Source organism: Paramacrobiotus metropolitanus, unplaced genomic scaffold (assembly GCF_019649055.1).
Source record: "Paramacrobiotus metropolitanus isolate TYO unplaced genomic scaffold, Prichtersi_v1.0 Parri_scaffold0000002, whole genome shotgun sequence".
Lineage (NCBI taxonomy): Eukaryota > Metazoa > Tardigrada > Eutardigrada > Parachela > Macrobiotidae > Paramacrobiotus > Paramacrobiotus metropolitanus.
In genome coordinates, this window is record NW_026570222.1 from 2,669,000 (window position 1) to 2,689,541 (window position 20,542).

The 20,542-nt window shown below is 39.9% G+C and overlaps 5 protein-coding genes across 7 annotated transcripts; 1 reads left to right on the forward strand and 4 right to left on the reverse strand.

The window, feature by feature from the left end:
• Positions 1-2,027: 2,027 nt before the first annotated feature.
• LOC129585692 (general transcription factor IIH subunit 5-like) lies at positions 2,028-3,263 on the reverse strand. The gene is made up of 3 exons (XM_055478485.1): positions 2,870-3,263; positions 2,688-2,760; positions 2,028-2,539 (listed from the first exon to the last, which is right to left on the reverse strand). The coding sequence occupies exons 1-3, from the start codon at positions 2,902-2,904 to the stop codon at positions 2,423-2,425; spliced, it is 225 nt and encodes a 74-aa protein (XP_055334460.1). The 5' UTR covers positions 2,905-3,263; the 3' UTR covers positions 2,028-2,422.
• Positions 3,264-3,272: 9 nt separating this feature from the next.
• LOC129585681 (cingulin-like protein 1) lies at positions 3,273-6,759 on the forward strand. Of its 2 annotated transcripts, none has more exons than XM_055478464.1 (10): positions 3,273-3,660; positions 3,929-4,109; positions 4,335-4,412; positions 4,592-4,670; positions 4,791-4,905; positions 4,999-5,339; positions 5,400-5,477; positions 5,629-5,871; positions 6,009-6,176; positions 6,395-6,759. In XM_055478464.1, exons 1-10 carry the CDS (start codon positions 3,654-3,656, stop codon positions 6,593-6,595), a joined length of 1,491 nt encoding a protein of 496 aa, XP_055334439.1. In that variant the 5' UTR covers positions 3,273-3,653; the 3' UTR covers positions 6,596-6,759. The 2 variants fall into 2 exon arrangements, with proteins under 2 accessions (XP_055334439.1, XP_055334448.1); XM_055478473.1 differs by having other exon boundaries at positions 3,929-4,099.
• A 282-nt stretch (positions 6,760-7,041) lies between these two features.
• Positions 7,042-12,613, reverse strand: LOC129583941 (solute carrier organic anion transporter family member 74D-like). 2 transcript variants are annotated; one of them, XM_055476009.1, is made up of 12 exons: positions 11,211-12,613; positions 10,406-10,912; positions 10,124-10,210; positions 9,849-9,949; positions 9,663-9,780; positions 9,469-9,558; positions 9,325-9,399; positions 9,039-9,246; positions 8,591-8,729; positions 8,135-8,337; positions 7,569-7,812; positions 7,042-7,482 (listed from the first exon to the last, which is right to left on the reverse strand). In XM_055476009.1, the coding sequence occupies exons 1-12, from the start codon at positions 11,359-11,361 to the stop codon at positions 7,294-7,296; spliced, it is 2,112 nt and encodes a 703-aa protein (XP_055331984.1). In that variant the 5' UTR covers positions 11,362-12,613; the 3' UTR covers positions 7,042-7,293. The 2 variants fall into 2 exon arrangements, with proteins under 2 accessions (XP_055331984.1, XP_055331974.1); XM_055475999.1 differs by having other exon boundaries at positions 8,591-8,732; positions 11,211-12,608.
• A 370-nt stretch (positions 12,614-12,983) lies between these two features.
• Positions 12,984-18,166, reverse strand: LOC129583931 (solute carrier organic anion transporter family member 74D-like). The gene is made up of 12 exons (XM_055475988.1): positions 17,176-18,166; positions 16,596-17,108; positions 16,441-16,527; positions 16,270-16,370; positions 16,070-16,184; positions 15,769-15,858; positions 15,629-15,703; positions 15,105-15,312; positions 14,899-15,040; positions 14,536-14,729; positions 14,233-14,476; positions 12,984-13,987 (listed from the first exon to the last, which is right to left on the reverse strand). Exons 1-12 carry the CDS (start codon positions 17,312-17,314, stop codon positions 13,811-13,813), a joined length of 2,085 nt encoding a protein of 694 aa, XP_055331963.1. The 5' UTR covers positions 17,315-18,166; the 3' UTR covers positions 12,984-13,810.
• Positions 18,167-18,189: 23 nt separating this feature from the next.
• Positions 18,190-19,708, reverse strand: LOC129589190 (uncharacterized). Its single transcript, XM_055483765.1, has 6 exons — positions 19,568-19,708; positions 19,356-19,468; positions 19,204-19,264; positions 18,857-19,002; positions 18,451-18,694; positions 18,190-18,366 (listed from the first exon to the last, which is right to left on the reverse strand). Exons 1-6 carry the CDS (start codon positions 19,706-19,708, stop codon positions 18,190-18,192), a joined length of 882 nt encoding a protein of 293 aa, XP_055339740.1.
• Between the last annotated feature and the right edge of the window lie 834 nt (positions 19,709-20,542).

Below are 20,542 nucleotides of genomic sequence, written 5' to 3' on the forward strand. Positions count from 1 at the left end.
GTATAAATTATTCCAAATGAGAACACCATCCGTAATATTTATATACAAGAGTCATCTTCGGCTTCGCCTCAGATGCTCTTGTGGTCTGCATTCAATTCCTTGAAAAATAATCCTTGTTCATTTATTTCTGAAGCCTGGTTTGTGTGTATATTTTTACATTTTGTATGATTAGGCGCTGTTCGTAGCTTCAGTTACCTTGCTTTAATCAGGAAACAGCATTATATAGCTGAGCGGTTCGTTTTATGTGAAACAAAATAGTTAGATAGCACGACTAATAATCGGAGAGCGGTCAGCGGTGCTAAGTTTCTAATAATTCTGCTTCGCTACTTTTTAATAACTGGTACGTGGAAACCAATTTTGATCGAGGACAATAATATCCTTTGTTCAGTAATCAGTAGGTTTGGTCGGTAGATACAGTACTCGTTCTCTAGTAGTGTGATTTTTTGATTTTTTGATAATTTTTTATTCTGGATTCAGTCGGCAGCAAGAAGTATGTAGTGATAACGAGCAACAGAGATTACGTTGTCCTACTCACTGAACATTAGTAACAGCAATAGAGGGTCCTGTAATTTCCGTTTACGCAGCAGCCCTAATTAGTGATACCTAAGCACTGATATATATGGCCTTTGGGTTGGCTCTTTCTCAATTTCGATTGTTTCCGGATAACTGTTCCCAAAAAAATTTTTTGACAGAGATTTTAAGCATCTAATGGCGATTGCATTTACACGGGATGTCGTTCTACCCGGTACTAGGTAGTTAACATTTTTTGTGTATTGGCAATAGCCACCAACAAAATAAAACCAGCCCTCGCGGTCACACTGTTTGTGGTAAGGGGAGGTAAGGCCGGTGGTAAATTGAGGATCTCGGACAATGGCGACCGTTCCCTTTATTTAGACATGGCAGCTTCTGCACAGTTCTGTCCGTTTGACAGCTGGTGCATTAATATTAGCGTTGTGCTGAACACTGATAACGGTTCTGCTCTTTTCTGGTCTACGCCACTAACACTAAGATAATATCCCTTCCCTAAAACTTTAGCTTCCGTTCACTCTACAGGCCTGATCGACGGTCAGTATATTTCCTGTAACTCAGTAGGTCTGGTTAGTGGATAGTGTAACCCTTGTGCGGTTCTGTTCATTCGAAAGCTGAAGAACTTTGTTCTCATATGCCGGTCCGGTCAGTGACTCGTGAGTTTTTCACTGCATAGGAAAACTCACGGTCAGTAAACTTTCGCTTTCTAAGTTTAGAAAGCGAAAGTTTTCGCAAACTTTAGTCTAAAACTTAACTCGCAAATTTTAGTTTTCGCAAACTATGGTTAGACATTGCCTGTTTTCTACCACCGAGTGGACGAAGTGCGATTTCGCTTTCTATACCTAATATGTAAAGGAACTATGCAGGTAAGTAGCAATACGTTCGCAAACTTTCGCTCTCGCACCCTCAAACGCTTTTTTAGTTTCATAGCTTTCATAATTTCACCCTCTAGCCAAAGGATTTGTACTTTATATGAAATTGTTTATGAGATACAAGGAGAATAAAATTTTAAAATGTTTAAAATAAATGCATCAGGTGGCATTCAAAAGTCTTATTATGATTCGATATCTTATCCCAAATTTGCATATAGACGCGTGAGCATACCGTAATATGAGTACTAAGATCGTTTTACACCGAACCCGACAACTTCTTTGGTTTTTAAGTTAATTTTTAAGTGTTTTGTAATGCACACATTGCACAGAGAACAATGTATAAGAACGCGGAAAAGCTAAACAGTTCCAGTGCAAAAGCGCTTTCCCGTTCGCTTTAGAGCATTTTGTTGAAGCGTGACAAAGCTGAAAAATTTTTCGGATTGTATTCGGAAAAATTACAGTTTTTTTTATTACACTACATGCTCTGCATTTGAATGTTAGCTGCTCCACGCAAGTGTTTTATGTAAAATGTCTTTCAAGGTCACCTTGAACTGATGCCTGTACCGGTACCGGCATCCGAGCGACGGTCCAGAGCAGATATTTTTGAAAACAAAATGCATGTGGGACCCTTTTGGGACATGCTGAGTTTAATGGTGAAATCGGTTTTTTAATTTGCTTGGCGGTTTTTTCTAGCCAAGTTCCACGGGGCGGCCGATCATAATATAGATCTATATATATATACTATTTCCTTGATATCACAGCTCCATATCAGAAAAAGCAGGAACATTATCAAACATCCCAAAAATAATGCTCTAAGCAAGACTGCATCTGCAAGAGACACGAAACAACTGCTACATATGAAACGCGTCAACCACACATTCACGGCAACAACACTGCCACAACAGTCTACCCCTTTTAATCCTACCTATCGCACAAGCTTCGACAAAAATCAGCAAAAAGTTCCCAAAAGGAATCTACTCACAAGCACAAAAGTCCTCGGCTGAACTGATTCTACGGGAATGCTAATTGTCATCCTTGGTGGCAGCACTTATACTGATCTTGTCCATCAGGCTGTCCAGACGCTCTTTCAAGGTATTCATTACATCTTTACTTATAAACAGGTGCTCCTCGTCCAAGTCCTACAGCAGAAAAGTAAGATTAAGACCCAGTCATCAGACTGCACTTGGTAGAAGATTCGCTGGTCCGCAGCGTCTTGCAGTCTTGTAGTTGCACACTGTAGTGGCACTGGCAGCACTTGCACTTCGCAGTACGAGCCACAAACCACACCTGGATAATAAAACGACTTCCAAGTTCTTTCTTCTCATCCAAGAAGAGCAGGAACTGCTTCATGGCTGGATCGCTAAAAATTTAAAATAAAGATAATAAAGCAAGATTCCATAAAAATTCACTTTCTGATTCTGTACTCGGTATTGAGTGCACTGCCAAAAAAATTTAGGGACTCGGCTTACCATTTGACAAGGATACCTTTCGATACATTCACCATTTCCACAAGGTTTTGCAGCAATCGGGAAAAAACAAGCAGATATCGACGTAGCTGAAGGTATCCTACGTTCTACGAGTACTGACCGAACATAAGGCCAAGGATTACTACTGACAGGCCGTGACAGCCAAGAAGCACAACAGTGACAAAAAAATACAAAACAAAAGAGAAATCAAACTTGTGTGAGTGTGATATAGATATGCAAGTTTGCAAGTTTAGTAAAGACGGTAAAGACGGTATGAACATGCCACCATTTGAGATTCAAACGACCACACCAGTCCGGGGGCACACTTAGCAGTTGACTAATGGCGCAACAACCACCGGGTGCCACAAGAATGTATCCCGTCGGGAAAAGCAGCAATAGTTAACAAAATTAAAAAGTATTTTTATGGCACTAAATTAGACAAGAAATTAAAGAATAATTCAATGAATGAGTTCTGATCCGGAGTTAAAAGAGCAAAATATTACAAATCTAATAAATGGGTACGCATCGTTACCAATGTTACACGCTTGCGCTTTATGGACAGGAAGTTGGAAGTATTTTATTTTTATGCAAGCAACCCAAATTAAATACAAAAATCCACACCTTTCATTCTAAACAGTTGGGATTATTTGTTGCACCTCTCAATTACGGTCGAGATTCGACGGCATCTTTGGCTGACGTTCTCAAAATTGTATAATTTGTATTCTGCATTATTAATGCAATATTGTTCTTGTGATCAGCAAACTGATCCAACTAAACCACAAACGCAATGAGCTGTAAGTGTAACTACATACAATATGCTTCGCATGATCTCAGGTTACAAATTACAGGTTACGCCGTTACGGGATCTACGGGTTGACAGTTAAATTATCAGATTTTCGTTTTGTTAATGGGTTAGTTTTAAATATTCCTGGAAGTAAACCGACTGCAGGTGCAAAAATATTTATTCTTTTCACGGGTTTCGTCTGATTGATGGTTCAGCTCTGCTTCATGGTTGCACATATCCAGTTAAACGAAACGAGCCAAAATTCTATTTTAATATAGGTGGACGATGCAAGATTGGACCAAAAATTGGTCCGAAAAAACCTTCCTGCCGTCAAAATCACAAATCAGCGTGCAGTACACCGTCTGCTACTCCGCGGAAAGTGCCACCACGACCTTTTGTTCATCATGCACGCCAAACAGTCCAGAACGACCCATCTGCAGTTTGCGCTGGTGCAGTGGGGTGATTATATGAGTTAATTTGGTTTACAATTAGCGTTGCTGTTCTCTTCATACGCCAGGTGCTCAGATTAAATATTTGAAGTACAAGAAGCCTCAACTGTCTAAGATATCATCGTCATACAAACGAAAAGCGTCCAAGAATAAATGTTGTTGAACATTGACTCGATAATCGTACAAATGATAAACTGCGCATGTACTTGATTTACAGTGTGTAAGGCCATTTCAGGTCAAAAAGTTATGAGGATGATTACGCCAAACATTTGGAAAAACAGATACGTTACCTGAAGCTGGAGAACGATTATCGGTACATACATAAAATAAGTGTTTTGGAGCTTTCTTCAGATGCATGGTATATGTATCACATAGCATATCTGCAGCCTGTAGATATTTACATTATTCATGTTGAAACGAAAGGAAATTAATTATACGTACTACGTAACAACGACAGCAATCAAAGCAGTAGGACAATTTAATTCACGCTAGCCGAAATTCAGACAAAGCGGGAATTTGTGGATCCGGCTCCTTCAAAGCTCCAGAGGATGAACTGAACGATAAACTAAAGGTCACGCTGCTATACGAATTTAAATTCGACATGTTGCGATGTGGCACATTTGTGAAATATTAACATTAATTACTTATGTTTGCGCAATCAGTTTACAAAAAGTACTGTCTTGCCAATTAGACAACCAATAAAGAAATACTGGAGCTGAAAGAAGAATTAAGTCAAAAGCAGAATGGTCTGAAAGTTGTGGCAGCGCACCGCGATGAGCTGCAGGAGAAGCTGAACAGTATCAATGGTACAATTATGAAAGTGCTAATCTGGATCTTTCTGCGGATTAAATGCATTCTGTAATGAAAAATTTAGAACCACAGTGCGCTTTCTTTTTTAGATCAGTTTACGTGCCAAAAAGCTGAACTACTGGAAAATATGCTCCATGTTAAACGCGATGTCGACCGTTTGCGATTGGAACGGAAAAAACTGGACTTCGAAGCCGAAATGAAGCGGAGTGAGATTGCGCGCTACAAAGAAGACATTGTATCCTTTAAAAGCAAGACTGAGCTGATGGAAGAGGAGATAATAGCCTTAAAGGAAAAATACGCTCAACTCAACCACTACACCAGTGAAAAAGAGGAAGAACTTGTAAAAGTCAACAAAGAACTTTTCTCGGCCAGAGAACAGCTGGAGAAATCTGATTTCTGCATGGCTTTACAAGCCAACATGGAGTTAAAGGTGGATTTGACTTGTCAGCTAAGTCCCAGGATTTAAATTCTTAAATGCTTTTTTGTGCAGAATCAGTTAGCCGACGCACTGGCAGACACTGCTCAGATGAAAGTGCGAGTGGAACAAGAGGAAGCTGCTAAGCAAAAGGTGATATTTATGGAGTCCAGTAATTTATGTATCTACCTTAATTTAATAAAAGGTAATAACAGTTAATCAAATGACTTAATGTTATTGATTATGCAGTATATGTCTAGTTTTCCTCTAGACGAAGAAAAGAGTAATTCATTTAAATTTGTAGCTAAGTGAGCAACTAAACACCGTCTTGGCCGAAACTGCGGATTTTGTGGCAAAAACCAGCCAACTGGAGGCACAAGTGACACAGATACAACAGCGCCGAACAACACTCGATAAGGTCGGAGCGGACATGGTCGACGAGTTATCCCGTCGGCAGAACAGGGAAAAAGATGCTATGACAAAGCTGGAAAGTAATGAGAAATTGTTATTGGAAAAGGAAGCGGCTGTGTCTAAACTTCAGGCGGAAGTATGTCACCCAGGCCAGGAGAGAAAAAAACTATTGGAGAATTTTTTATTACAACTCTCTCTAATGTGCAGTGTGCACCATATTTTAATTATAGCAAATTTTGTATCGGTTAAAGTGAACGTTTGCGATTGCTGCAGCTCGACGCCATGGAACAACTGACTCGAGAAATGCAAAATACTTGTGATGCGCATGCAGAAGATAACCGAAACATTTTAGAATTTACTAAACTTTTGGAAGATGAAATGCAAGAAGTGGAAAAGCAGAAAGCGGCCGCCGAAAAGGATTATGAAGTCTCCCGGAAAAAGGTCACGCAAAAGCTGCATGCCCATAAAAATAACAAGCCGTTCCTGAAAACCTTTATATTCTTTAAAATCGATGTTGCTGTGTGCACCGCATTTTACTGCAACATTTTTGAGATAATATTATGCAGTAGAATGTATATTTCTAAACACTTTCGTGTCGTACGCGCCCTAACATATTCGTGCAGTGGTCAGTCATGAGAATGCAGTTTTCTTTATTATAGATCCAGGAAAAGGACGAACTGATAGCTCAGCTACGCAACCACACAGTTGAACTTGAACGAAAACTAGAAGAATTGGAAGCGGAAAAATTTAAATACAAACAGGAGCAAGTTGCCAAATGGAACCAAATGATGCAGCTGACTAGTCAGATCCAGCACGTGTCGCAGGATGTTGTTGATGACATTCGCGGTTGTTCTCTGTAGAGCGACTCAAAATCCAAGTAATCTTATATATACCATCATGGTGAAGTTACTACACATTTTTCCCGAATGCAGTTTCGAATGGATCCTTACCATAGTTACATCACTGTGAACAGAAACCTCAGAAAGCGCCGTCTTTTGTTCGGTAATCGGTGTATAAATAACTAAAAAGCTTAATGGGCCACAGTTCATATTAATATTACTGATTTAATGTATGAGCGACAGCTTTATATACTGCATATCTGTAGTTCAGACAGTAACCTGCACCTATCGACGCTCTGGCAGGCTCAGCATCCGGCAATCAAACCAGATCTTCATAGAAAAAATCTAACATAATCGGTTTCATGCCGCCTGGACAAAGTTAAATACACTACCACGATGCAAATAATATTATTATCTTTACCACTTAAACTTACAAACATAAAAAAGTTAATACGAAGACTGGCTGTTTTAATCACATGCTTCATTTAATCATTTAAAGAATTTGTGTCTTTAGGAACATAAGTCATGGTAATTAAAAGCCATGCATCAATATCACCTCTGTACGAAGTCAGTCTGGATTTTAGCCGACTGTGGGCAGGAAGCTGAAATCGTAATTAATCTATACATTTTCTGTCATCATGCAAAAATGCAAAGGCGATGAATTTAAGTAAGTAACAATCTTTAAAAATCAACAAAATACAAATGTATGTACATAGTCATCAAACTCGAGTATGGGCTGTGTCATGGTCAGCTGAGTCGAGATGCAGGTTCTTCAGTGGCGGATAAATGTTCTCATTCACTGCCTCACTCACTTCCGGCTCAAAAGCCCAGTTATCTTCTCCGGACAAGGTAGGTACACCAGCTGGAGTTTCTCGCTCTGATTTCAGTTTCCAGATTCTGGAGGTGAGCTATACGAAGAAAAAAGACTGGCATAGACTGAATGAGTAAAGTATAAGTAATGTGCGAGCGGAAGAAAACCTTCGTAATAGCTCACCAGTAAATCCATTAAAACGGCTATACCTCTGACCGATGCAAAAAACAGATGGAATTTCCACCGCATAGCGTCTGTATTGTACAGTAAGCAATAGCCAGTTTCACCGTTATCTCGCATCTGCCATAAAGTGCACGTTGAATCGAAAAGGGCACCGGCAATAATCGGTCCCGGGAGAAATCCCAAGCCGGCCATCAACAGTGCGGTCATCCCGTTGGCCATGCTTTTCAAATCAATATCGACAATGCTGCAAGATCACACATAAAATATTTATACAACTGAATCATACAAAGACGGTCATAATTCATGCGTTTTTGTTTTGGGTGGCAAAATCAAGAACCGAAAACTAATATTCAAACCATGAAAACTGCTCTCGATATGGTCAAATGGTCAATATAATGTACACAAGCCAAAGTTTTTAACTACCACCCGGCACCAATAAAAATTATTAATAAAATTAACGCCAAATGCCCAACACTGCCATGAAAACATTACAAGGAAAGAGAGGAAGTGGAAAGAAAGTAAACTATTATCACCGGAAACAGAATTTACTATGCAAATCTTTTTACCGAAATTGTAGCATAATTCCACCGGAAAGAGGCAGTCCTCCCAGGAACATTGCTGCGGTTAATATTGCCACATAATAGTACAAAGTTTGGCAGTGCTTCTGACATTGACCATTCACAACGCTGGCTACGGGTGTCTGGTCGGAACTCTCGTCCAATTTGGTTCCATTAGTTCGGACACACATGCAATTTTCGTAAATCTTCTCCTACCAAAACACGGGTATACAACCAGCCTACTCGCGTAAAAAATTTGAGATTATATAGCTTGACTATTCGCTTAATTTTATGTTTCTAAACCATTTTGATAGTTTGTAGCTATAAAACTAACGGCAAACTAACTAAATTGTAACTGCAGCAACAGTAAATTGTAACTGTAAAATTGTAACAGTAACTGCTACACTCTTATAGTGTAACTGCATGTACATAGTAGATCGAGACGTATGTTATCCAATTGTTTACCTGATTTTTAGATAATCCTAGTTTTGTACAACCAGCATGGCACGGGGAGTAAAACGTTTCATGGTTGGAGACGTCACATACAGGAATGAAATCGTTTTTGCACTGACAAGGCTGATGACAGGTGGCATTTCCATCGGACCTACTGAAAGATTTTAAAATACAATTAGTAATAAAAACCTGAAAGACACGTTAAAACAGTTTGTCAAAACAACACACTCTACTGTAATCAAACTGCAAAAATATCAGCATTCTGTATATAATTAGTAAAGGCGCATACAGACACAAATATTTAATCCATTACAAATAGTACTAGGACGCCATAGCTAGAAATTTACAGGAAATCCAACAAACAATTAGAGAAAAATCCCATTTCAATCTATATTTTTCACAGGAAGCACACAATTTCCAGTTTCGTTTTGCAAGTCCTAACCGTTTTGTTCCACCATACCTCAAAAACGAATCGTTGACCGTAGTGGGCATACCGGTAATCTTCGCTTGTGGACATTCTAAGCCAATAAGGCCATACAACGTGGTGGCCATTATGAGTCCTCCGGCTGCAAGGAACAAGCCTATATATCGTGGCTGAGGTTTCCATCGTCTTAAAATGAAGCCGCCAACGACCACACCCGTAGCAGTGGCTAACACATTAGGAACACCTACAAAAAGTTGTACTGAATAATTATGGTTGTGCATATTTTTCGTGATCAGTTCTTGTTCAGCTTGGTTATACTGACCACCAGCAATAGCTGCAGCCGACTGCGTAATCTGGAATTGTTGCCCGAGGAACTTTGGTAAAAAACTGAAGTAACCTAAACAGAAAACAAACAGAAAATTTACAGGAAGGCGCGAGCTTTGTTCACCAAAAGATGCTTTAGTACCGGCAATGAATACTCCATCGAACATACTGCTGCATGCCCGGCAGACGTAGGCTCCATTAGTGACCAGGCGTTTAATATTCCTAGGAAGATCTGAATAATAGAAAACAAGCAATTGTTAAGAGGTTTCATACCCAACAGTCGAAAAGCGCTTGGAAAAAAAGTCCTACAACGCGCTATAAAAGGTGATACCGCACCTTTCCAAGATGCAGTGGAAACGGATGCCGGTATTTTTTGTGCAGACGCATTTGCTTCCTTCTTTGTTGATTCATCCTCGGACTTTGAGCAGTCAGAAGAAATCGATGCCGGAAAACACTACAGAGAAAACAATTATGCTCGGCACCTTGCGAAACACGCACTTTTGTGCATCAACAGTCCGTTACCCCGATAGTAATAGCGAACAAACATAGCCCCATTCCGAAGAACAAATACCCCAAATACCACGCTGAAATCCAGCGCGGATCTGTAGATTTAAATCCGGGATCTGCAAATACATACACGGACAAATCATGTAAATTGAGAAGCGGAAAAATAATAAATGCAATTCCACTAAGTACGAGGGGGAAAATATCAACAACGCTAAGAACAGTAATTTATTCAAAAACAATCCAGTATTAATTATAAATGTATGACCCATTAACATTGTTAGCAAGCTTACTTGTCCAGTCCAGGAAAATAGAATTACAAAATCCACCCAGCGCGTAACCCAGTACAGGTCCAAATATTCTGCTTGAAAACGAAATTGCTGCAAATCAAAAAATTTATACAGATACCAAACTAAACACTCGTGAATACACATATGCTTATATGCTGATAAAAAACAATTTGCGAGGATTTGCATTGAGCGTTAGCAAAATGCCGGCGCCATACATATGGCGGTTTATAGCGGATTATTGAAAATTAAGCATTAGTCGTACACACGCGCTGTATATGCACTTACAAAAATATAAAGGCGTATTTTTCTTCTGTACATTGTCGTCAATAAATGGCAATCCTAGGATGATAAGAGCAGTGGAACCAACTCCTTGCAGTAATTGTGCCACCACCAGAACCACAACCGGTCCAATATTCGACTCGCTAGCATTAACAACCGGTACCGCCGCGGTGTGATTGTCACCACCAAGACGCAGAGCGCGCTGCCTGCTGTTTGCTGCACACAAGTGCTCTTCATTCTGCATCATAGAAGCCCCCTTCCAAACATCCAGATTTCGGAAAGGAAACAAGACTTCCGGTGCCGCGTGCAGCAGCAGTGCGATGCCCAGTATAATGCAGCCACACATGATCCAGCGTGGACGATGGCCGCGCCCACCGAAATGCGCCGTTAACAATGCCGTCGACACATGCGAGACATCGTTCATCGCCATAATTATTCCCACTGTTCGACTCGAAAAACCGAAACGTTTCTCGATGGACGGAATCATTGAACTCGTATACGACGCAGCCATTCCTATTTGCACAAACAAAAGCAAATTAATAATCAGAAATCAAAAAATAGTACGGTATATAAGATTCAAATGAGCGTATACATACAGATACACTGACTCAGAAACCATTAGCTACGAGTAGTATCAGAAACCAACGGGGGACGGTAGCAAATATACAGCAGCTAATATTTACACATTTTACTTACTGACCAACCATAGCATGAAAATCTATTCCCAACTTAAGGTCTCTAATTGAAGTTTACCAAAACGAATTTAAAAGGCATTTGTAGGCAAGTAACAGTATCTGTTGTTCTGACTTACCGTAGATTAAGCACAGCAGCACGTAGCAGAATACAAATAATGTCATATTATTGCATCTCTGCAGGAAGTCCGGTTGCCAGCAAAAAAGGCCACAACGATGCACATTCGGTGCATTGGCCACTTTCGTTGTTTCAGGTTTTTTAAATAACATCTTTCGTCGATAAAATTTGTTCTAAACTAGAAATGTTATACGTCTACCACAACTAAAAGATTTATCGGCCACTGTATATAGGATGCAACAGGTCGCTGTCAACTTTTGCCGGCACAATGCTTTTCATGCACCATAACCACATATTATTCCACGGCGATATGCAACTGTACAATCACGTTTGCATAAGATTCTGTTGGCCCTTCAGCTAGGCTTCATCATCCTTGTTTGCTAACAAAGCATGAATCGTAATATCACACTAACGTTTTTTCATTGCCAACGCATATATATAGAAGTAGTGATTGGATAACAAATCGTTCGCATATAAAATCATAATAGTAAGTAGTAACATACGACAGTAACACGAAAACAGACTATCTAATGCGCCACTTCATCGAAGTGCCGCACCATGACGAAATGAATTCACTGATTGATATTCGCAGGATTCCGCTACATATATACTAATAATTGATGCATATTATTTGCAAGTGTCAGACATTTGCAAACACTTAATACGGATACGTAAACAACAGTTGCCCGCGGCCGGCGAAATGGAGAGTATGACGTCTAAGGGTTCCTACTTCCTCGCTTTCCTAAGTCTCGTATTGGTTTTCGAAGATTTGTATGACATAATGCCGAAAAGCAACCAATCACAACTTCAGTATTAAGTGACACTGAAAACTGTGCGCAGGTCAGAACTAGGAACGCTGGCAAGTAACGTACTCATAAATCATTATTTGCTGTCAGTTCTATCGCGTATGCTGAGAAAAACCAGCGCAGCCACCATTGGTCATTAACAGAAAAACATTAATGTGATTCAGCTTAAGAAGTTAATTAACAAACACTGCCTTACGGCCGTTGTACAGAGCGAGTAGAGATGCAAATGTTTAAAAAACACAGCTTTTCTATATTCCACCATTATCCGATCGTAAGGGATACGCTGCACAGATGACTAATCCAAAAAATTTGCATCGGTAGATGCACAGCACACTCGTACTGTAGGTTAAAAATTATTGGACATTTGCCTCAACTGGAAATTATTCTGCTATATCTTACCATACTGTATACAATACAGATACAGTATACCTTATTTATGTAGTCAATGTTGTAGGTACAACGTACACACTGTTGAAAAAATATTTCAATCCAGTGGATGGCATTATTTGCTGAAACGCTAAAAAAACTTGCTTAAACAGTATTCTCAGTATAGACTGATCGGTAAACCCAGACAAGCAAGGTGGTAAAAAATTCCGACATGAAACGCAATCGGCATGTAGTGCGAATTCTTGTTATCAAAGCTGTACCTACAACTCTTCACTTGAAGAACTTTAGTTTAGCAGTTATGGGAATCAGACTATTTCCTTTTGTAATTGTCTATTAAATGATATTATAAAATGGTCGGACTGAAGGCTGAAGAACAGCTTTACTGCCTGTACATGTTGCAAGGTTTCAGAGTTTTCAGTCATGTTAGTGGCAAAACCGGTATCATATTAATTTTAAATAGTATATATATATATACCATAATTACTGCTTGTTTTCTGGGCACTGGGTCACAGGCGCCAAAAATTGCTAATACAATAATTTTAACAAAGCCGAATTTTTGTTGCGCTATATTAAATCGCAATGCACGTTTGATGTCTCCAATATCAATATTCATTCATACTGTATGTATAAGTCTTGTTGCAAAACTAAACACATCCAAAACATTGTTACACTACATTCATATCTTCGTACTTTTACACGCATTCCAAGTAAACAGTAAACGTGACATGGGGCAAATAATTTAAAGTGATTAATGTGAGAAGAAAAGTATTTACCAACGAAAAGAAGCGAGCAAATATAAAAACGCGGCATTTAATCTTGACCGAACATACTCGTACAAGAACACGGGGAAAATCCAGTAATCTGTTCACAACACAGTTCAAATTTAACCTGGTGAACATCGTACGTAGCTACAAAGTTAATAAACCGCTCCAGTTCTGTTAAAAACAGCTTCTTCCATTTATCGGGCATGCGGAGAATTATCAAGTGGATGTGCTAAAATACTAAATAGTACCACTGTATTAAATATGCAGTCGAAAACACCACTGTTTACCGGGGACGAACGAAAACACGATCAAAAATACCGACAGTCTACGGATATGAACAAACAGCGACAATTTACAGCCGTCAAAGTTTGGTTTTCCTGGCAGTATCGTATAAATTAGAGGCTCAAATTGCAGCACTAGTGTGAAATGAATTTCCATAATACTGCGCAAAGTATCCTTAAGAACAAATTAAAGCGAAATCAATCATGTTGACGCACAGAAATTTATGAACAGGTTGAAGCAGGCAGGACGTAACCGTAAAATTTAAAAATCACCGAAGTCACCGGACGCGTTATATCGCTTTTTATGCCAAATATGATAATTTTAACCATTAACAGCAGCTATTTTACACGTGTCTGACCAGTTTAGGGACACACCCTTCTTGAATTCTGTGCAGTACCGACTGCTTCCCTGCCGTTATCGATCTGAAGATTTTGTACTGTGCTTGGTACACTGACAGAAGAGGCTGTTGTAGCAGAAGACACTTCCGGTGGATTTTCTTTTTTTCGTTCAAAGGTCAAGTTCCACACTCGCCATGTGACCTGTAATCAAATTGGGAAATTCTCAATTCCTTGTTAATTCGAATGGTCCATGTTCGTAACAATCAGTACAGCACCTCCGCAAAATTTACACATACTGCGATTACACTGCAACAGCCACATATTTAACTTAGTCCATAAATTCCACTTAAAACAACATGCATATGTAACCACGTCGTTCTACGCCTAGCGAACCAATGTAAATTTTTGCAACTACGCATCCAGTCTTCCGATCTGACCGCTCTTACCATTAATTCCAAAAATGCTGCAGCAATTTTCATCAACCCTATGAATAAATGGAATTTCCAACGCAGCCCGTCGATATTATATAGTCGACACGATCCGCGATTTCCATTGACATCCAACTGCCATAGCAGGCACGTCGAATCAATTACGGTGCCAACCAACACCGGCGCCGGTAAAGAGCCAAATGCAGCCGTCAGTAATGCGCTTAGACCATGAGATAACGTTTTCAGATCGGGATCCACCACTCTGCAGAGTTTACCATTTCGTTTCTGCTTGCAAGAAAACACTGCAGTCAGTGCACGCACCGAAACTGTATCATTATCCCTCCTGACACAGGCAGCCCCGCAATGAATTTCGCGATGGCCAAGATCGTGACGAAGTAATACAAATTCTGACAAGATACATAACAGTGACCTTTGGTCAATAACGGAGGCGTCGTGGAATTTGTTGCGAATTGTTTAGAGTTTTCAACACACATGCACTTTTGATAAAGTGGTTTCTGAAACATCACATCCTTTGATGGTTAATGGGATAGAATGATATTGCAGTTTGTTCCTTACCAACAACTAATACCTTTCGCAACATCACGCCAGCTTATCGTTCAAAATGGATATAAATGTATCCCGATAAAAAATCGAATACAGCAGTCAACAGTTCACTTTAATTACCGTATTGTTATGGTGGATTACTGATTGGCATCCGGCGTGACAAGGTGAATAATATGTCATCTGTCGCGCAGTATCGCATATCGGATCATAATCATCCGGCTGGCAACGACACGAATTCTCCATTGCACCACACTCTGCCTGGCTAAAACAATGGTAAAGAAAACAATTATTCAAAACTTAGTAGATGCGGGAATTTTCAAACAAACTTTTCGTATTCCACATTCGAACGTCCAGCGGGATCCATAACGACTGCGTCTGGGCAGCCGAGCGCAATCATGACAAGCAGCGCACCACCAATTATAAATGCAGATGTTGCCAACAAAGCTCCCACTTGACGTGGCTGCAGACTGCATCGGCGTATCAAGAGCCCGCCTAATACGACTCCCACACCGGTTGCCAGTATGCCCGGAACTCCTTCAAAATGAATTACTCGTACGTATATTGCCTGAGAAGCTTCGATCGGCATAGTTTAGGTCAGGTTTAGGCGAAAAGCGGTTTTGTACAAAATTGCGCAGTTTTAAAATTAATGCTTCTAAAAATTAAAGATAAGTAATAACATAATATTACTAAACCTTAAAGGTTTAGTAATATTATGGTAATAAGTATGTGACACGACTCATGAGTAAGTAAGTTACATGTAATTCCCAATAACGTTCTTCTGTATAATTAATATAACTGGATTACAGCACGCCAGTGTTAACCTTGAGCTTAATTATACGGGCATATTTACCTCCAGCGATTGAAGCCCCCGACTGAGAGATGTGAAATTGTTGACCCAAGAATTTCGGTAGAAAACTAAAATATCCTTTTTAAATAGAAAAAGTCAATCATGAACCAACTAGTTTATCACAGGCAGCACGTAATACCAACCGGATATGCAAAATCCATCCAGTATATTCGTACCAACACGCAGCATGTAAGTTCCGTTACACACCAGTCTTCTGACATTGCGAGGGAGGTCTACAAACGCGCAAGAAGTCAAAGTTCCAAGACAAATGAATTTAATCACCCTTGCAACCGAACCCCCGTATACTGTGCAACTACTGTAATTATCTCTTAAACAATCCGTTCTATTATACGCTGTAAGTACTGTATTATTATCTGACAATAATTACTGTAAGTGTAAGTGTGTATTTTCGAAAGACGTCGTTGTAACTCGCATTTCCTGCACCTTTCCAAAACGGCTGCGATGAAACAGGAGCTTTTCCGGCATCATTGGGGCCGGAATGCTTCAATCCATTGGTCTGAGCCTTGCCAGATCTCGCGGGAACGAACGCCGGGAAACACTAAAAGACACGGAGACTAGGTGAGCAGTCAAAGCAGATACACTTGTTAACGATACGGGTATGCTTAGTAAAATGCCAAGCGTACTCCAATCAGCGCCGCAACTAAACACATCGATGCTCCAGTCCAAAGAAAGCCCAAATACCACGCTGAAATCCACCGCGGGTCAGTCTGGTTGAAACCGGGATCTGTGAAAATCAAAATTAGGGTCAAGCTGTATTTACTGTTTACTGATACCTGCAAGAACACTCCCCGTACTTGACCAGTCCAGATAGATCGAATTACACAAAGCTCCCAGGAGAAAACCCAGAACCGGGCCGAAAATTCTTGCCGATAGGGAAATTGCTGTAGAAGTACATAAATTCGCCATGACTCACTGCTAACTGGAATTTAACTTAGTAAACTGAGCACACCAAAATAAACTGACGAATTCTTTTTGTCCACACTATCGTCGATGAAGGGAAGAGCCAGTATCATGACCATTGTGGATCCTACACCTTGGATCAACTGCGCAACAATAAAGACAGCCACTGGACCACCCAGGTTAATGCTTTCGCCGTCGGAATGTGCGAATTCTGCAGATCTATTAGAAACAGAATAACTGTTGTTATAAATGTTGTCAGATCCATCCCGGCATAACTTTTCTGGCACCACAGTCTCCGCAGTTTTGGAACGGCCAATTGTCCTTCTGGAGGGAAACAGCACTTCCGGTGCTGCATGCAGCATTACAGCTATTCCCAGAAGCAAGCCACCAATCATGATCAACCGCGGTCGATGACCACTTCCGCCAAAATATGCGGTTAGTAGAGCTACCACAATCTGCGAGATATCGTTGACGGAGAGGATTAACCCAATTAGTTTACTGGAAAAACCAAATCGTCTTTCCATGGACTGGATGACCGAACTGCTGTACGCATTGGCCATTCCTATACAAAAAAAGTTACAAAAAAATTAGGTTTCCCTTTTCAGCGCAGGCATTGCACATAAACATACCGTAAATTAACAATAACATTGCGTAAAATGCAACAAAACACATCATGTTGTTGCATCGCTGCAAAAAAGCCGGCTTCCAACGGCATGCACCGCATTGAGATCCGGAATTCAGCATTGTTCCGGTGAAACCAACTGGCATTACTAACGTTAACTGAATAAATCGCCAAATTTGGAAAAATAAAAACAACTGCTGCAGAAACGATGAGTAAAGTGCTTAGTCATAAGAACTTCAAATTCAAGAAGAATAAGAACTTCAAATTCAAAAGAGCGCAACATCAGAAGTGTTGCAACAACCATTAACGAAAACGTGAGCAAGATGCAGTAATATGGTAATTTCCGTATTCGATGCCGCATTATTTTTGTGTTGACACAGTAAATGCACAAAATATTTAGACAAACCTAACAGAACAATAAACCAAATACAAAAAAATGCAGCCTCACTGGCAATATTGCCGGTGTTTACAAATTACAACCACATTCCTGTAAGTCAAACACAGGTTAAAGTTACGCGGCGCATAATATCCAGCGCATTCATACATACAGATATATAGTGTGTTTTTAGGAAACAGCCTGTCAACATGTTGAAAAAACCCAGCACTATGTTTTGTACATGATTACAATACTCAAATTAAACGCTAAGTTGGCAAAATGATGAGCTTCATATTTTGATTATTTAACCCTATCAAAGTAGCATTACGTAAACTACACGCGAATTACTGCCCTCAACCCTAGTGTCTACCACACCATTCTAATGCCAAACTTGCCACTAACAAGTAAGCAAACTGGAAAAACGCTACCAGTACGATGACGATCAACCTCAATCAAAATCAGTTTCAGCATAAACTGAGCGCGTTATGCATTGATTATAAATCGTGTCCAAACTAAATAATCGGCACACCCTGTGATACACGGTATCTGCTATTAAGAGAAGTGCGAAAAATCAGTACTGTAACGCGAACTCCGTGGCTCATTTCCATTTCTTCACAGTTTAATGGCATTATCATTATAAACACGTTATACGCTTTCAGTCGTCCGTAATTTCTTACTGCTAACATCGTCACCATCAACAAACGGTTCGGCTTGCGCCTCATTAAAAAACTGTCCAAGTGAGTCAAAAAACACACTGTCTAGTCGTTTTTCGTCTCCTGCTGTCCGAATCAGTGATTTAAGCTCTTCTGTAACCCCCGTGCACTATAAATCAACGCGATTGTTTTTAATTACAGTATAGGACTGAACGAAAGAAACTTGTGTAGATTTTTCGAAGCAATAACTTACTGCTGATTTCAAATCATCACCCGATTCTTGGTTCGAAGAGATCAAAGCAAAAACATCTGGATATATCCGCAATGGTATTTCTGCATCATTGCATATTACGACCAAGATGGTTCCCACTATGCACAAACTGCGAATTGGCAGCGGATTATTTCCATGCGTTATAGGAATGTCCACTGCCTTCCGAAAAGCGACGCTGGAGGCTTCTGTGTCAATATCCACACGAATCCCAAATATCCTGTTCATGCTATATAAAAAAAAAGAAAATGTCAATACGGAACATAATTGAAAAGCCAACTCCTTCATTATTTACCAAACCAAAACATTCCAATTAATTTCAACCATAAATTATCCCAAACGTACGTAAGTTATGAAAACACACACTTCACAATTAATTAAAACTTCATACCCAAAAAAAGAAACAAAGAATACTTCATGGTCGTTAGAATATTCCAACGACGTCACATAAGTAGGAGTGGTATCAGAGTCTTCCAAAAGAGAAATATTCCCCAGATCCGCACCCGTAAGAAAGTTGAAGGCGCGCACGGATCTGTCCTACAAACAACGGCCAGTGAATTCATCGTTGATTATGGTAGATCATATACAAGATAAAAATTCGTATAATTATGAGCCATTCACCTCGCGCTGCACCAGCTTGAAAGATAAGATTGACACATAAAATGTCATCTCGATAGCAAAGCAAGCCGCAAGAAATAATGTTTCATCATATTTCGATTTTAACAATACGTTACGTACCCCAGATCCCGAAATCACAATCGGGCGATCCTGCCAAGGCACGGTTATCTTGCTGACGAACCTATTCCCGCAAAAAAATTCCAGCAAACCGCACCTTCCTATCATTTAACAAGGTTTTCGTCAGAATATAACTACTCTAAAAATTTACTCACTCCGTATGTCCTAGACAGAAAGCCTGAATATCATCAGCCAACGGAAAATGAGAAACACGAATCTTTTCGTCACGGTCCGCGGTGAGAATAAAGCGTTTATCTCTGGTAACAACCTAAATCACAGTCACAATTAAATTGTCGAAGCTTTCCAACACTAAGAAGGCTTTTTGCAGACTCAGTAAGTGTTTATCCAATTCATACGAGCAGCTCACCACATCCGTCAAAACCGATATATGTCCCAGAATGGGAGTTTGATGCTTCGCTACATCTTGATCAAAGGGATAATAGTAGGCATCGCCCAATTTATCGGCCACAACGATACCGGAATTATCGGCGACAAACGTCATCGCCATAGTTCGCTTTGCAAGATGCCTGGAACAAACAAACAGCAATGGTAAGAAGGCTCTTTTAAAAGATTGGGGACATCTGATTGCGGTTATAAAATGTTTCTGCTATGAGATGCGTCGGCATACAGTAACCAAATTATGGATCTTGAATAAATTAAATAAAACGAAGCAGCAGTGAAAAAACGAGCAGTTTGGATGTTCACTGATTACTTAAAAAATGGAAAAAATCAGCAGAGGCAAATAAAATAAACTGGGGAGAGCGTGTTCTGATTTACCATATCCTACAGCTCTTTTATCATTTTCCGGAAACTAAAATTTAATAATTATAAAAATTGTACTGTAATACTAAGTAGTGTTATTGTATTGTAATTATTGTAGTGCAATAATGTTCAGCGTTTCATCGAAATTTTAACTTCGACAAGATAAAATTCTGACAGCAAAAAGTTTCCAGACCAAAAATTCTACAAAATTTCAGTTCATTTAATGTACTTATATGACTACTTTGGGTATTTTGTTCTCAAAAAATGGCTGCGAACCGTACCACGAATGAACCATTTGTGCATCGCCATCGGTAAGCGCAGGCGCAGAAGGAAGACGGTAGACGCGTAAAACTTTGCTGTTGTCCGCAGTGGCTAAAAAGTGGCCATCTTTCGAGAGGCAAACTGCCGAAAGCCATTTTCCGTCAACCAGATCGAGGCTAAAATTATGGAAAACAAATTAATATCATTCTCATTCAGCAAGAAAACAACCCCCATGCAATGTACCGGCTGGCGAGACCGATGTTGTGAGCGGCTGGGTGAAAGGAGTCGGATTTTGGTCCCTGGGAAACTGCGTTCACCT

Excerpts from the sequence above, each read along its gene's own strand:
- LOC129585692 (XM_055478485.1), bottom strand. The coding sequence starts at position 2,904 with ATGGTGAATGTATCGAAAGGTATCCTTGTCAAATG. Across the intron at positions 2,761-2,869 it reads AAAGGTATCCTTGTCAAATG|CGATCCAGCCATGAAGCAGT; the intron begins GTAAGCCGAGTC and ends TTAAATTTTTAG. Across the intron at positions 2,540-2,687 it reads GAAGTCGTTTTATTATCCAG|GACTTGGACGAGGAGCACCT; the intron begins GTGTGGTTTGTG and ends TTTCTGCTGTAG.
- LOC129585681 (XM_055478464.1), top strand. Across the intron at positions 4,671-4,790 it reads AACTGAACGATAAACTAAAG|ACAACCAATAAAGAAATACT; the intron begins GTCACGCTGCTA and ends CTTGCCAATTAG. Across the intron at positions 5,340-5,399 it reads AAGCCAACATGGAGTTAAAG|AATCAGTTAGCCGACGCACT; the intron begins GTGGATTTGACT and ends TTTTTTGTGCAG.
- LOC129583941 (XM_055475999.1), bottom strand. The coding sequence starts at position 11,361 with ATGTTATTTAAAAAACCTGAAACAACGAAAGTGGCCAATGCACCGAAT. Across the intron at positions 10,913-11,210 it reads GCTGCTGTGCTTAATCTACG|GAATGGCTGCGTCGTATACG; the intron begins GTAAGTCAGAAC and ends TTGTGCAAATAG. Across the intron at positions 8,338-8,590 it reads TAGGATTATCTAAAAATCAG|GAGAAGATTTACGAAAATTG; the intron begins GTAAACAATTGG and ends GTGTTTTGGTAG.
- LOC129583931 (XM_055475988.1), bottom strand. The coding sequence starts at position 17,314 with ATGCCAGTTGGTTTCACCGGAACAATGCTGAATTCCGGATCTCAATGC. Across the intron at positions 17,109-17,175 it reads AATGTTATTGTTAATTTACG|GAATGGCCAATGCGTACAGC; the intron begins GTATGTTTATGT and ends TTTTTTGTATAG. Across the intron at positions 13,988-14,232 it reads CAGCATTTTTGGAATTAATG|GTCACATGGCGAGTGTGGAA; the intron begins GTAAGAGCGGTC and ends ATTTGATTACAG.
- LOC129589190 (XM_055483765.1), bottom strand. The coding sequence starts at position 19,708 with ATGGCGATGACGTTTGTCGCCGATAATTCCGGTATCGTTGTGGCCGAT. Across the intron at positions 19,469-19,567 it reads TATCGGTTTTGACGGATGTG|GTTGTTACCAGAGATAAACG; the intron begins GTGAGCTGCTCG and ends ACTGTGATTTAG. Across the intron at positions 19,265-19,355 it reads TTCTGTCTAGGACATACGGA|GTTCGTCAGCAAGATAACCG; the intron begins GTGAGTAAATTT and ends TTGCGGGAATAG.